The 13,402-nt window shown below is 34.6% G+C and overlaps 1 protein-coding gene across 1 annotated transcript in view; it reads left to right on the top strand.

The window, feature by feature from the left end:
* ATP8B4 (ATPase phospholipid transporting 8B4 (putative)) overlaps positions 1–13,402 on the top strand; it is a 188,588-nt gene that overhangs the window by 84,457 nt on the left and 90,729 nt on the right. The window contains exons 12-13 of the mRNA XM_049781708.1: positions 1,013–1,056; positions 7,115–7,280. Of these exons, the coding sequence (XP_049637665.1) occupies positions 1,013–1,056; positions 7,115–7,280 (210 nt within the window). The remainder of the gene's footprint in view (positions 1–1,012; positions 1,057–7,114; positions 7,281–13,402) is intronic.

Genomic DNA, 13,402 nt, shown 5'->3' with positions numbered 1-13,402 from the left:
CCCATATGATCCACCAAGTCCAGCCCAGATAGCAAAGAGCCCTGAGCACTGTAGACTGTGATTTACCAGAAACCAAAACCCAAACCAAGCAAGTAAACAAACAAAGTGAAAATATACAAAGAACCCACTTTGTTAAAAATAATTAAGAATGACTCAAACTTTCGCTTCCTGTCTCATTAGTATGGGCACCAGTGAGGTAGAACATAGGGCTTAGCACATAATAGACACTCACTAAGCTTTTAATGACTGTTGAATAATTTAGGTGAATCTTTGCTCAAATGCTCTTCACCTGAGCTGTACCTGGTTAGAGAAAGTTTTGAGGATTTGGTGAGATACTTTCAGATGCTTTCAAAACACCTGCTCTGGAGCAAAGAGCAGTTCCATGACTCAGAGAGAGCAAATTCTTTGCTGCCTGATTTTTCTCGTTAACAACACTGTTTTCTCTTTCCTTTTTATCACGTGTGGAATTGATGTTAAGATGTGTGCTTGTAAGAACAGACTCCTCCATTCCCAGGAATTATCTAGCACAGATATACTTCAAGTAGTCAGATCAGCAATTCTATCAATGTTTTTATTCCTGCTTGTATGCTTTTGCAAGGAGACATGTTGTGTAGCTGCGTTTTCCAGCGTTCTGTTGATAATCTTTACCACTTTGGTTTAGTCCAGTGAGCAGATTAGTGACTTTTTAAACTCTTTTTATTTTGGGGACCACAACTCACTGTGCTCTGGACTTACTCTTGGCTCTGCACTCAGGCATTACACCTGACTGTGCTTGGGGGACCATATGGAATGCAGGGGAGAGATAGCATGGAGGTAAGGCATTTGCCTTGCATGCAGAAGGATGGTGGTTCTAATCCCGGCATCCCATATGGTCCCCTGAGCCTGCTAGAAGTGATTTCTGAGTGTAGAGCCAGGAATAACCCCTGAGCGCAGCCAGGTGTGACCCTCCCCCTAAAAAAATACCATATAAATCCAGTCAACTTTCATTTATTTTTATTTTTTGTCTTGACAGGTGAGACATTTGATGAATCAGGATGGAATACAGCTGTGACTAAGGTAGGGATAAAATAAAATAAATATAAATATAAATATAAAATTTTATTTTTACTTTAAATTTCAAATTGTACTTGCTTTTGATCAATGGCAAAAATCTGGAGGCCTTATTTTCATTATGGCCAAATGCACATTAAAAGAATTGGTTCAGATTTAAAATATTCTCATACTGGTTCCTATCTATATATTTTTCTGTTTCTCTATTCTTTTGAAGAGACTTCTAAGCAAGCTAATATTTCTCCATCTTTATGCAGATGTTGGCATATTGTGCATATTTTCAAGTTTATTTTTCAATTATGATCTTTTGACAAGTAATTTTGTTACATTCAATTTTTAAATTATGTTATCAATGTTTATAATAGCATTGAATGTAGGGTTGGCTGTGTACAAGGAAAATGCCCTCCCTGCTGAACTTTCTCTCTGGCCCTTGTATTTTTCTTTCTGATTCACTTTCCTTAGCATGACTTCCTCTATTCCCATTCAAATAATTGCAAACTGCAAGGTTTCGTAGTTCCTCATAACTGAGTAGTATCCCTTTGTGTGCCTATACCACAAGTTCTTTTTTCACCCAATCTGTCTTGTCATCTCCAAAAAATTTCCACTTTAGATACCTTTTATTTCTTTTACTTGCTTAATTACTCTGATAAGTACTACTAGATCCACTTCGTAGTGACGAGAATAGATCTCCTTGTTCCTGTTCCTGATCTCAAAGGAAAAGTTTTCAGTTTTCATCACTGAGAATGATATTAGCTATGGACTTCTCATTAATGGCTTTTATTTTATTAAGGTAATATCGCATTCCCAGTTTGTTGAGCACATTTTTGATATCGATGGGCATAGCATTGTGTCAGGTCTTTTCTGCATTTATTCAGATTACAAAATGGATTTTACAACCCTTTGTTCTGTTAATGTGAATATAATATTAACTGATATTCATATATATATATATATATATTGAACCATTTTTGCATCAAGGATAAGTCCCACTTTGCCATGATATATGGTCTTTTAATGTGATCTTTATATTTTGTTGAAACCTTTCAGATCTGTACTTACAGGGATATTGGCATGTAGTTTTCTTTTCTTGTAATCTTTTTTTTTTTTTTGGCCTTGAATTAGATCAGGGAATACTGGCCTCATAAAATAAATTTTGGAAGACTTCCACTCCCTTCCATGCTTTGAGGGAATTGGCTTTAACTCTTGTTTTAATGTTTATAGAATTCACCAGTGAAACAATTTGGTCTTAGAATGTTCTTTGTTGAGAGGTTTTGTATTACAGTTTTAATCTTCTTACTAGATATATGTCTGCCTATATTTTCTATTATACATGATTCAGATTTGGTGTATTACATGTTTCTAGAAATTCATCTATTCTAGGTTGTATGATCTGTGGGTGTGTACTTGTTTCATGGTAGTCTTGCAAAAATATTTTTTACTATCTGTGGTATCATTTGTAATTTCTTTGATTGTCGACTTTATTTATTTGCATCATCTTTTCTCTTTTAACTATCTAACAAAAAGTTTGTCACTTTTGTTAATTTTACAAAAAAAACCCACAGCTCAATATTTTTCCTTTTGTTCCTATATTTTAAATTACCATTTTATTTATTTCTGATCTAATTTTTATTTTATTTTTTTTTACCAACTTTAGACTTGCTTTGTTGTTTTTTCCAATTATAGGACGTGAAATATTAACTTACTTATTTTTCTTTAAAAGGCACATAACTTTAAACTTTTCTCTTAATATGACTTTGCTATATTCCATAGAAGTTTTAGCATGTTATCATAACATAACTTTTCTCAAGGTATTTTTCAAATCTCCTCTTTGATTTTTTAATTTTACCTATTGGTAATTTCATTATATATTTTCTAACTTCTACATATTTTTAAGTTTCTTTAATTTGGTGATTAATTTTGATTTCACCTACTTACTAAGTTAGTATGGGTCAGAATGATCTGAGTTCTAATTAGCAGCCCCACTTGTTGGAGAAAAGTTTTGAGATAACTATTTGTCATACTTTCCAAAAAAGGTTTAAGAGTGATTTCCCTTAGGAAGTGGACCTAGAAATGTTGAGGGAGTAGTGGTGAGGTGTCAATTATTTTATTTAATAAACCTTAGTATATGATTTGAGTTTGTAGCCATCTGTCTATACTGCATTGATTGAAAATGATAAAGTGATTAAACAAAAAATAGAAGCTCATATTTTCTATTGAACATGTAGACTGCTTTCCCTCACATCTCTCTAAACTTTTTTCAATGAAAAATATTTTGCTTCATATACAAAAAATAGCATATTTTAAATTCTTCATAAATAATAGACTTTATTTTGGCTTTTGGACCACACCCAGTGATGACCAGGGGTTACTCCTGGTTCTGCACTTAGAAATCACTCTTGGCTTGGGGGGACCATATGGGACGCCGGGGGATTGAACTGTGGTCCATCCTAGGCTAGCACTTGCAAGGCAGACACTTTCCCTCTAGCGCCACTGCTCCAGCCCCAACAATATCCATATTTTCATATAAGTTAATAAAGCAGAGAAGAATGAAAAATTATATAAGGGTATTGTTAGAGCAATATTTTTAAGGTCTGGGTTTTTGGTTAAGGTTGAGTCTTTATTTGCTTTTTTCTAAGAGAATGACGTTGGAGGGCTAGAGAGCTAGTATGGCAGATAAGATGCTTGCCTTACGCATAGCCAACCTGGGTTTGATCCCCAGTAATGTAGATAGACACTGAGCAGCACATGCATTGATTTTTGAGTCCAGAGCAGGGAATAAGCTTTGAGCATCTCTGGGTGTGAACAAAAATAAGGGGTTGGGAGTAATGTCCGTAGACTCATCTGTATAATGGGGAAAATCATAGAATAATAGTGACTACTACAATGATTGTTGGCAAGATTTTATATAATAAAATAATAATAATAATATAGTAAGATAGCAACACATATTTTAATTTTAATTTATTATTTTAGATTTGAATTTTTATTCAGTATTATCAATTTTAGAATAAAACTGGTTCAAAGAACAAGAAATCTATACTAATTTTTATAGCTACTATTTAAAGCTCAGTGACTTGAAATGGACAATTTAAATGGTCCAAATCACTGTTTATCTTCTAGTAAGTATTTTTAACATCTGCTCTTTTGACTTTTTAGAAATTTATAAAAATTAATGAAAATAAAAAGAAACCTTTGTCTAAATGCTATGCTAACTTTAATGTTATTTCCCACAGTTTTACTGAAAAACAATTTGACATATATCACTGTATTAGTTTAGAGCCTATTACACTATGACTTGATTTACACGTGTTGTAAAAAGGATCAGAAATAAGAAAATTTCTTCTTGTGATGAGAACTATAGGATGTTCTCTTTTAATAATTTCTCAGATATCATACAGCATGATATCCCTAATATTCTTGTACTTAAAACTAAAAGTATATATTTTTGAGGGGAGGCTGTTTGGGAGCCATACCTGTCACTACTCAGGATTTACTCCTGGCTTCTGAAGATGAATCACTTCTGGTAGTGCTTCCGGGTATTGGGGGTATTTAGTAGTGCTGAGAATCAAACCAAGCTTGACTGCATGCCAGGCAGATGATCTACATGCAATACTCTCTGGTCTTTTTTGGTACCTTTGGTACCTTTTTTGTACATTACTCTAGTACTCTCTTCCTATGCCTTCTGTGCTTGGTAACAAGAAGTCTGATTTGCTTCTCTATCAATTTTTATTTAGACTCCACCTCGAGGTAAGATTATATAGTATTTATCTTTCTTTCTTTCTTTTTTTTTTTTTTTGGTCTTATTTCACTTAGCATTTTTTCCAAAGTCCATCTCAGGCTCTAAGTTTCACCAGTATAAAAGAGATAGGCTTAAAAATTAACACACAAAAAGTATCTTATATGCAGATAAATCTATTAACTTATAAAGAAACCAACAACATACAATAAAGGAAAGTCACTGGGTAGTCATAGCAAAAGAATATAATTGCATGCTATATAGAAAAATGATTCAAGTGGATTAAAGATTTTATTATGACCTGAAACCATACATAAAATTTGACTTGAATAACAAGGAAAAGAAAAGTGAAAAAAACTGCCGTGACAAACCAAACAGCTTTTGTGCAGAGAAAGAAACTACAATAAAAGCAAAAAACACAAAAATGAGTTGGGGAAAATATTTGCATATCATAGCTCTAATAACATGTTAGTGTTTAGAATATATAAAGAAGCAATATAACTGAACAACAAGCCCAAATAACCTAAGCAAAATGTGGGCAACAGGCATATAAAAACTTCTCATCATCAATTATTATTAGATAATTGCAAGTTAAGCCATAATGAATTATTACCTCACCTGTGGACTGGTTTATATCAAGAGGTTAGAACAAGTTTTAGAAGAAGACAGAGAAAAAATTGCTTGTATATTTTGATGGAAATGTGAATAGGTACTATGAAAATAGGATGATGTCACCTCAAGAACATTATAATTGGGACCATTAATGGCTTAAAGGGCTGGTGCTCTCCAGGTTTAATCTTCTGATTACACAGTTCCCTGAGCATTATCATACGTGACTCCTGAGCACCGTGCCAGGAGTATATCTAGAACATTGCTGGATATGGTTAAAACAACAGAAAAATATAAATAGATAAGTCTTATGAACTAACAGCTCCATTTCTAGGCATTTATTTGAAGAACATTATTTAAAATATATATTATCATGTCTATTTAAAATAGTCTAGATATGGAAAAAACCCATGTGCACAATGACAAATGAGTGGATAAACAAATTTTAAATTCCATTGATATATATGTATATATATATATATACACACACACACACACAATGAAATGGAATGCAGCTCAGCTATATAAAAAAACTGAAGTTTTATAGCTACCTGGAGAAGACTGTAAAGGATTTTCTCACTCAGAAGTGGATAATAAAGAAACGAAGCAAAAGAACAGACAAACTCAAAATAAAACAAGCTTTCAGACTTTTGAATTGAATATCAAAAAGTGGGGGTTGGGAGCAAAGGCAGGAGATACAATGACTATGGTGAAGGATTATTGATACTTGGGTATTGAGTACAGTGTAATAACATATATATATATATACATATAATAACATATACATACAAAGGGGTGTGCTCCTAAAACATACAGTGTTGTACCTTAACACAAAACTCACTTTGAGTTCTCACTCTTGAGGCAGGAACAAATTTACAATCTTTTTTCCAAATCTTCAAGGCTAGAGTTATTTAGGAATTTAGAATCTTTCTATTTGTAGAAAGATAATCTACAATCTTTATATTCTTCATAAAGATGCCCAGAAGTGTAGCTGTTAGTTCATATGGTTTATTTATTTATATATATTACTTTTCTGTTGTTTCAGCTCTATCCAGAAATGCTCTATATTCCTGGCATGATGCTCAGGAGCCACTCATGATAGTGATCATGAACTGTGCACTCAGAAGATTGAACCTGGGATTTTAGTATTTATAATTTTATCATAAAATGTTCTCTAGTGAGGAATAAGAAAGCGATTATCAAACACATTAATAGTTTTACAATGGAAGATACTTACACATTGATATTTCTGCAATGGAAACACAGTAAGCTAACAGTAACTAATTAAGTACTATAATATTCTTATTGTATTTTGGATATATATATTCTGCCAAAATGAGTTCAAATATGGCCATATTTTGGTTTTGAGAACTTCTGAAACTTTTTAGTTTCTGGCCTTATTTTGTATTTTGAAGTTGCAATAAGTATGAGGACCTTTATACTGATTGGATATTCCCATCATTCCCACAATGCCCTTGGACTCTCCACCACCACCACCACCACCACCACCACCACCACCACCACCACCACCACCACCACCACCACCACCACCACCACCACCACCACCATCACCACCACCCCCTACCCCCCCGCATTTAAGTGTCAGAGTTTTTAGTCTGTGAAATTTCACTAAAAATGCTTGGAGGGACTATTGCTAACTACAAAAAGATTATCATGGGAATAAAACTTTTAGCTCTGTCTCATGTTATCCTCCTGTAGAAAAAGGAGCAGGTGAATTTTGCAGTCAATTCCCAGGCGAACGGAACATCTCAGTTCTTTGACCACCATCTAATGGAATCCCTTAAATTGGGCAACCCCGAAGTGCAAGAATTCCTTAGGCTGCTTGCTCTCTGCCACACGGTAATGTCGGAGGAAAACAGTGCAGGTAAGTGAGAAGTGGCTGCATAGTGAGCCTTTATTGTTTGTTAATTTTTTTTTATTTTAAATGTTGGGAATTGAAAGGATTTCTTTTTCTTTTTTTAATTAATATCTTTATTTAAATATCTTGATTACAAATAATGATTGTAGTTGGATTTCAGTCATGTACAGAACACCTCCAATCCCCAGTGCAACATTCCCATCACCAATGTTCCAAATCTCCCTCCTCCCACCCCATCCCAGCCTATATTCTGTAATTTTTTCATCAAATTTTACAATTAACTCGTTTAATCTTGAATTAATTTTTATAATGAAATAATTTTGCACTGACTTACTGAATTTACCAATTTTATAAATTTGTATCATGGGAATTGATTATGAAGAGACTAGAAAGAAAAGAAATAGGAGTAATGAAAAAATTAGGGCTAAAATAGGTCAGTCAAATAGGGACAAAACATTTCTCAAGATTGAGTACCACATTGTGAGCTTACTGGTATTCAAGATATTTTTATTTGAGGAGCAGCATGTTTTATTAAAGTATCAGTCATCTGCTTTTGAGCTTATTTCATTTTCAAAGTTATTTAAATTTAATATATATTATTAAACTCTTATTATTAAGAAACACTAATAAATACAGCATTGCATCCAAGAAAAGTTGATAACCATACACTTGGAATGAATTTTTATTTATTCCAATTACAAGAGGAAATCAATATTGCTGTCAAATACGCTTATTTAGTTCCTTTAGGAATTAATTTACACCAGTGAAATATTTGAAATTTAGAGCTTATAGAATAGAATATGCTGGCAACTTTAATAAGAAAGTAATGAAGCAGATTGATAACAGTCATGTGAATTGACATTTTACTCCAATTGAGTTCAACCTTTTTCACTTATAAATTTGTTTCTTTGTATTGCCAACTATTGAGTTAAATTTACTATCTAATTAAATATAATTGGAATTTGAAATAAGTGTAATAGGCTATTGATTATATATTTGTTATGTATACATGTGTTTATGCAATCATATTCTTATATGAGTCTTTTTATGTATATTCTTTATTTCTATATATATATATTTACATTTTGGAGGATATTGAGCTTCATCTCATGGTTGTCAGGGGCTGCTCCTGGCTCTACACCCAGAAGTTGCTAGGGAATTATACTAGGGGTATTAGAGGTCAAACCTGTGCCTCCTGCTTGCATAGAACAAGTTCAGCACATTGTGTTATTTCTCAGGCTGTATAGGCAATGTTTTTCTTTCTTGGGACTATAGTCAAGCCATAGAGTTTTACTTGATTATTTCTGGGTTAGCCCTTTCTTCTGATTTTAATATCTGTGAGAAGTGGTCTAATGATATGTATGACATTGATCTTTTTTTTTTTTTTTGGTTTTTGGGCCACACCCTGTGACGCTCAGGGGTTACTCCTGGCTATGCGCTCAGAAGTTGCTCCTGGCTTGGGGGACCATATGGGACGCCGGGGGATCGAACCGCGGTCCGTCCTAGGCTAGCGCAGGCAAGGCAGGCACCTTACCTCCAGCGCCACCGCCCGGCCCCATGACATTGATCTTTATACTACTATAGCTTTTATACTAATAGTATTAAACCAATAATGGTTCAATATATTTTCATTTGAGGAGCAGCATGTTTTTTTTAAGTATCATTTGTCTGCTTTTGAGCTTATTTCATTCCCAAAATTATTTAAATTGCAATTTTATTTTATTCTATTGAAATTTTTTTGGCTTTTGGGACACAAAATAATTAGGGTTTACTCCTGGCTCAGCACTTAGGAATCACTCCTGGCTAACTCTGGGGACCATATGGGATACTGGGGATAGAATTTGGGTTGACCACATGTATAGCAAGCACCTTACCCCACTGTACTATCTCTCTGGCCCTGTTTTATTTTAATATTATGGCTTTCTCCTATTTCTGTGCCAACTCTGCCATATTTTTGTTTCTTTTATTGTATTTTATTTCATGGAATGCTGCTTTTGGAATTCTGTCTAATTGTCATACTGCTTTCAAATGTTTAGTGATTTGTGGTTGCCTGTTCTCATTTGTATTCAAAAATTCCTGTTGTATTTTGGCACATGTACATTCTGATCATCGTAACTGGTCTCCCCAGACTTTCAGGGGGAGTCAAATATAGCTTGTCTTCTACATGTGAGATTCTTCCCTCTTGGAATTCATATGATACTTGGGGTGAATGATTCATATACAGTACTAAAAAAATTGTGCTAGACAGATTTGTTCTAGAAGCAAATATCAGAGTCAAATTATAAACTATCTTTTCTTGATTTCTTTCTGTTTGTGGAATTCCTAAGATCTATTAGATTCTCCTCAGGTTTGGCTCCAGTCTCAACTCCCCTAATCTTTGAGGTCTCTTAAGTTGTTTATATACTTCTTGCAGAAGTACATATTCTAGGATTTATCTTGGCATTAAGTGCTATTTCATTTGTTGTTCAGAGTGAACTGGCAGGGGAGTAACCAAAAGGATTCATGAGTGCTGAGTTTAATTCTTAATATTACCAAAGATGCCTCAAAGCTTCTTATTATGCCTTCTCACCTGCTGACCTTAAGAGTGCAGAATCTTCAGTGGTCACTTTAGCTACGTATTTATTTTGAAATGCAGTTTTTAAATTTTTCCAAAAATAGTACACACATTTCTAGATGACTCAAGATACTCATTATTTTTTAGTATTGCTATAATTTTAAACATTCTGATCAATCAAAGGCACAGATCTGGAGTGGATTTTTGATAAGTCCTGATAAGTATATTTACTCATATCCACCACCCCTGTATAGATATAAATATATTCCACCACTATAGAAAGATTACTGGTCATTTTTCAGTCATACCCATAACCTATCCAAATAACTATAGAACATGAGCTTGCCTGGTTTCTGTATTATGCAGTATGTATTCTTTTGTGTATGGCATCTTTCATGTAGTATAATCTCTTTTTCTTATAATCTTTTTCTATTACATTCAGGTCTTTGTTTTTGCTAAGAAATATTCTACCATGTGAATATATCACATGCTCCCAGTCTTCCTCAAGTCCTTTTTACTCAGGTGCCTTAGGATCATTTCCAGTTAGGGGTTATTGTGAGCAGTGCTGTCGATAATTTTTATTTTAATGTGTTAAGAAAAGTTTGGCAACCTTGTTTTCAGTTACTACGAAGAAACAAATTGCCACAGTGAAAGTTTTGGTATGATAAGGAACTGTACATTTATCAAAAGTGGTTGTATCAATGTTTGTGTTTACCCTGTTTATATTGATACTGTCTGCTAAAAATGCTTAGAGCACTCCATAGACATTCGCCCTTTGAAAAACAAAACCGTGGCTGGACCTGCCCTTGTGATTTTTTTTTTTTTTGAGTGAGGCCCATACCTAACCATAACCATACGCTCCTGGAGCCCTCCTGGAGTACTCAAAGGATCTTTAGGTAAAAGGGATCAAACCTGGATTTCCTACATGCGAAGCTTGTACTTAGCCCTTTTAAGCTCTCTCTCTGGTTCTGCCCTTATTATAATAGGTTTTTAATTATAATTCAATATGTTCTAATTATAATTTCAATAACAACCAAGACAAAAATTTGAAAATAGAGGTTTGGGGGCTAGAGATATGACTCACATGACCCCTGTCTAACATATCTGGGTCCCTTAGTTCAATCCTTGGTGTAATAATCACACAGCCCAGCATTGCTGGTGTGACGCCACCCAAGAACTACCAAGTAGGCCCCTATTAGGGAAAAGACAGGCTCATTATTTATAGAACCTTGAGAAAAGATTTCATGTTTGGCATCATTCAGTGAGAAGGTTGCAGAGGGATGACAAAGTTTGTATGTGGGAAGGACAAGGGCCCTGCCTTTTCTGGGGTCAAGGGTTGGATAAGCAGGATTTTATGCATTCATTAGTAAATTTTAAAAGCAAGAGAGGGAATTAAAGTGTGGGAAAGGCAAAAACAAATGTTTGAAAGGTCAGTTATCTAAATCAACCAAAAGTTCTAAAACAAAGGAAGCTTCCGGGGTGGGGCAGCTGGCTCAGAAGGGGAACCTGGCTGCAAGCGTGTTTATCTGAGGTAGCTGCCTTTGAAGTGCCTGCGTCACACCATCAGATGTTGAATGTCACACACATGCAGCTGACTGGACATTGAAAAAGCCAGATGCCAAGTGCTCACATAACACTTCTTTTACATTCCCACCAGACTTTGTTTTCGAGGCAAATTACTTTCTTTTTTTTTGTTCTTAAATTTGGTATTTTGCCAAGTGTCCAAATTTAAGGTGACAATTTTCTCTCGGCAGTGCTGGACATCATTTCTTACTGTGTAAGAGCTTGTGAAGGGTTTTCCTTCCTAATTATTTTATATTCAGTGATATAGGTATTAATTTAAAAGGGTGTATTTCTTGGGATTCAAAGAAATTCTTGAATTTGTGTGTGTTTATTCATTCATCTCGCAGTTTCCACATACCGTATTTTATTTATTCTCACACATTAGATTTTCAGTATTAGATGTATTCCCAAGTTATTATTTTTTTTTAAAAAAGCAGTACTTTTAAAAGTATTTAATTGCTATCTACTTTTTTTAAACTCTCTTAAATATATCCTGATACTTTCTTCATTCTTTTTTCAGCCCATATGTTTTTGTTGGCTTATCTTGTTTTGGGGCCATACCTGGCAGTACTCAGGGCTTTCTCCTGGCTCTGAACTCAGTGATCACTCTTGGTGGACTTAGTGATCATATAGGATTCTGGAATCGAAATTGGACTGACTGCAAGTTCCCTACCACTTTCTATATCTCTTGCCAATTGGCCACTAATTTTTTTCTCCAATAGTATTTAATCTGTAGGACTCTTTTTCCTTCTTTTAAATATTGTGCAGACCACACTAGTAGTCCTGAAGGATGGGACATGAAGTGGCGAGGTCAGATTCAGGGATTTACCATTTAGTCATGCCTACACTAGTTTAAAATATTTTATTCTTTTTCAAATGCACTTAACTTGATGTTTCTCCCTCATTCTTTATATTTATTAAATATGTTTTACTATTTTTGAGAAATTATTCAAGTCTTTTGCAGATCTGACTCTTCTATCTGTTAGTTCTGTGCTTTTGAATATTTTTTATTGCAAAATGAGCATTTATTGGGGAAAACTTTATTCTTTAGTTCTTTAATTTATAATTAATTGTTAAGTTATAGTTTAGGTAATATAGTTATAAAAATGTTAAGTTATTGCACACCCATCACCTTTAAAGTGTTCATAATCCTCAGCACTGTTCTTATGTGACCTTGGACCTAATCTTCATTCCACACTTATTTTTATACTGCTGATAATCCAAATTTTGTAATCCAAAGACAAAGATTTGTCATTGGGGCCGGAGAGATAGCATGGAGGTAAGCCGTTTGCCTTTTATGCAGAAGGTCGGTGGTTTGAATCCCGGCATCCCAAATGGTCCCCTGAGCCTTCCAGGAGTGATTTCTGAGCATAGAGCTAGGAGGAACCCCTGAGCGCTGCCGGGTGTGACCCCAAAACCAAAGATTTGTCATTGTTCTACATTTTCTATTTTCTTATTTTATGTAGATTACTTGGGTCCTGTACTAAAATCTGGTTCCTCTCAAAAGTATTGTGCATTTGCTTCAGAGTTCTTGTCCTGGATCTTATTCTAAAATTTCAGGTTGATTTCTTTCAAATTACCCATTTATTGTCAATTTAGGACATGAATGTGCGTGAGTGTTGCCTGTCATAAGTTGTCAATAGTGATTAAAAGTAAACTGGGTGAGACCCAGTGATGCTCAAAGGCCACTCCTGGCTGGCTTTGGGGATCAAGTGGCATGCCAGGGATTAAACTTGGGTTGGCCATGTGCAACACATGCACCTTAACTACTGTACTATCTCTCTGGTTCCAGCCTTGAACACACTTCTTTCCTCTTAGAGATGGGCAGATGTAAAGAGGTAACTGATTTCTAATTCATTCTTAAAATGAAAGAGCAGCCTCTTAAATCTAGTTTTAAGATTTTTAACTGGGCTAACCCAGACCCTCAGGGAATAAAAACAATGATCAAGTTCTTCTGATTCAGAAAGCACCTTAAGGAGAAAGTTGTCTACAAAGCTTCCTTTATTCTCTC

Source organism: Suncus etruscus, chromosome 10 (genome assembly GCF_024139225.1).
Source record: "Suncus etruscus isolate mSunEtr1 chromosome 10, mSunEtr1.pri.cur, whole genome shotgun sequence".
Taxonomy (NCBI): Eukaryota; Metazoa; Chordata; class Mammalia; order Eulipotyphla; family Soricidae; genus Suncus; species Suncus etruscus.
Note: the sequence above shows the minus strand (reverse complement) of the source record. Positions and strands in the feature narration are given on the sequence as shown.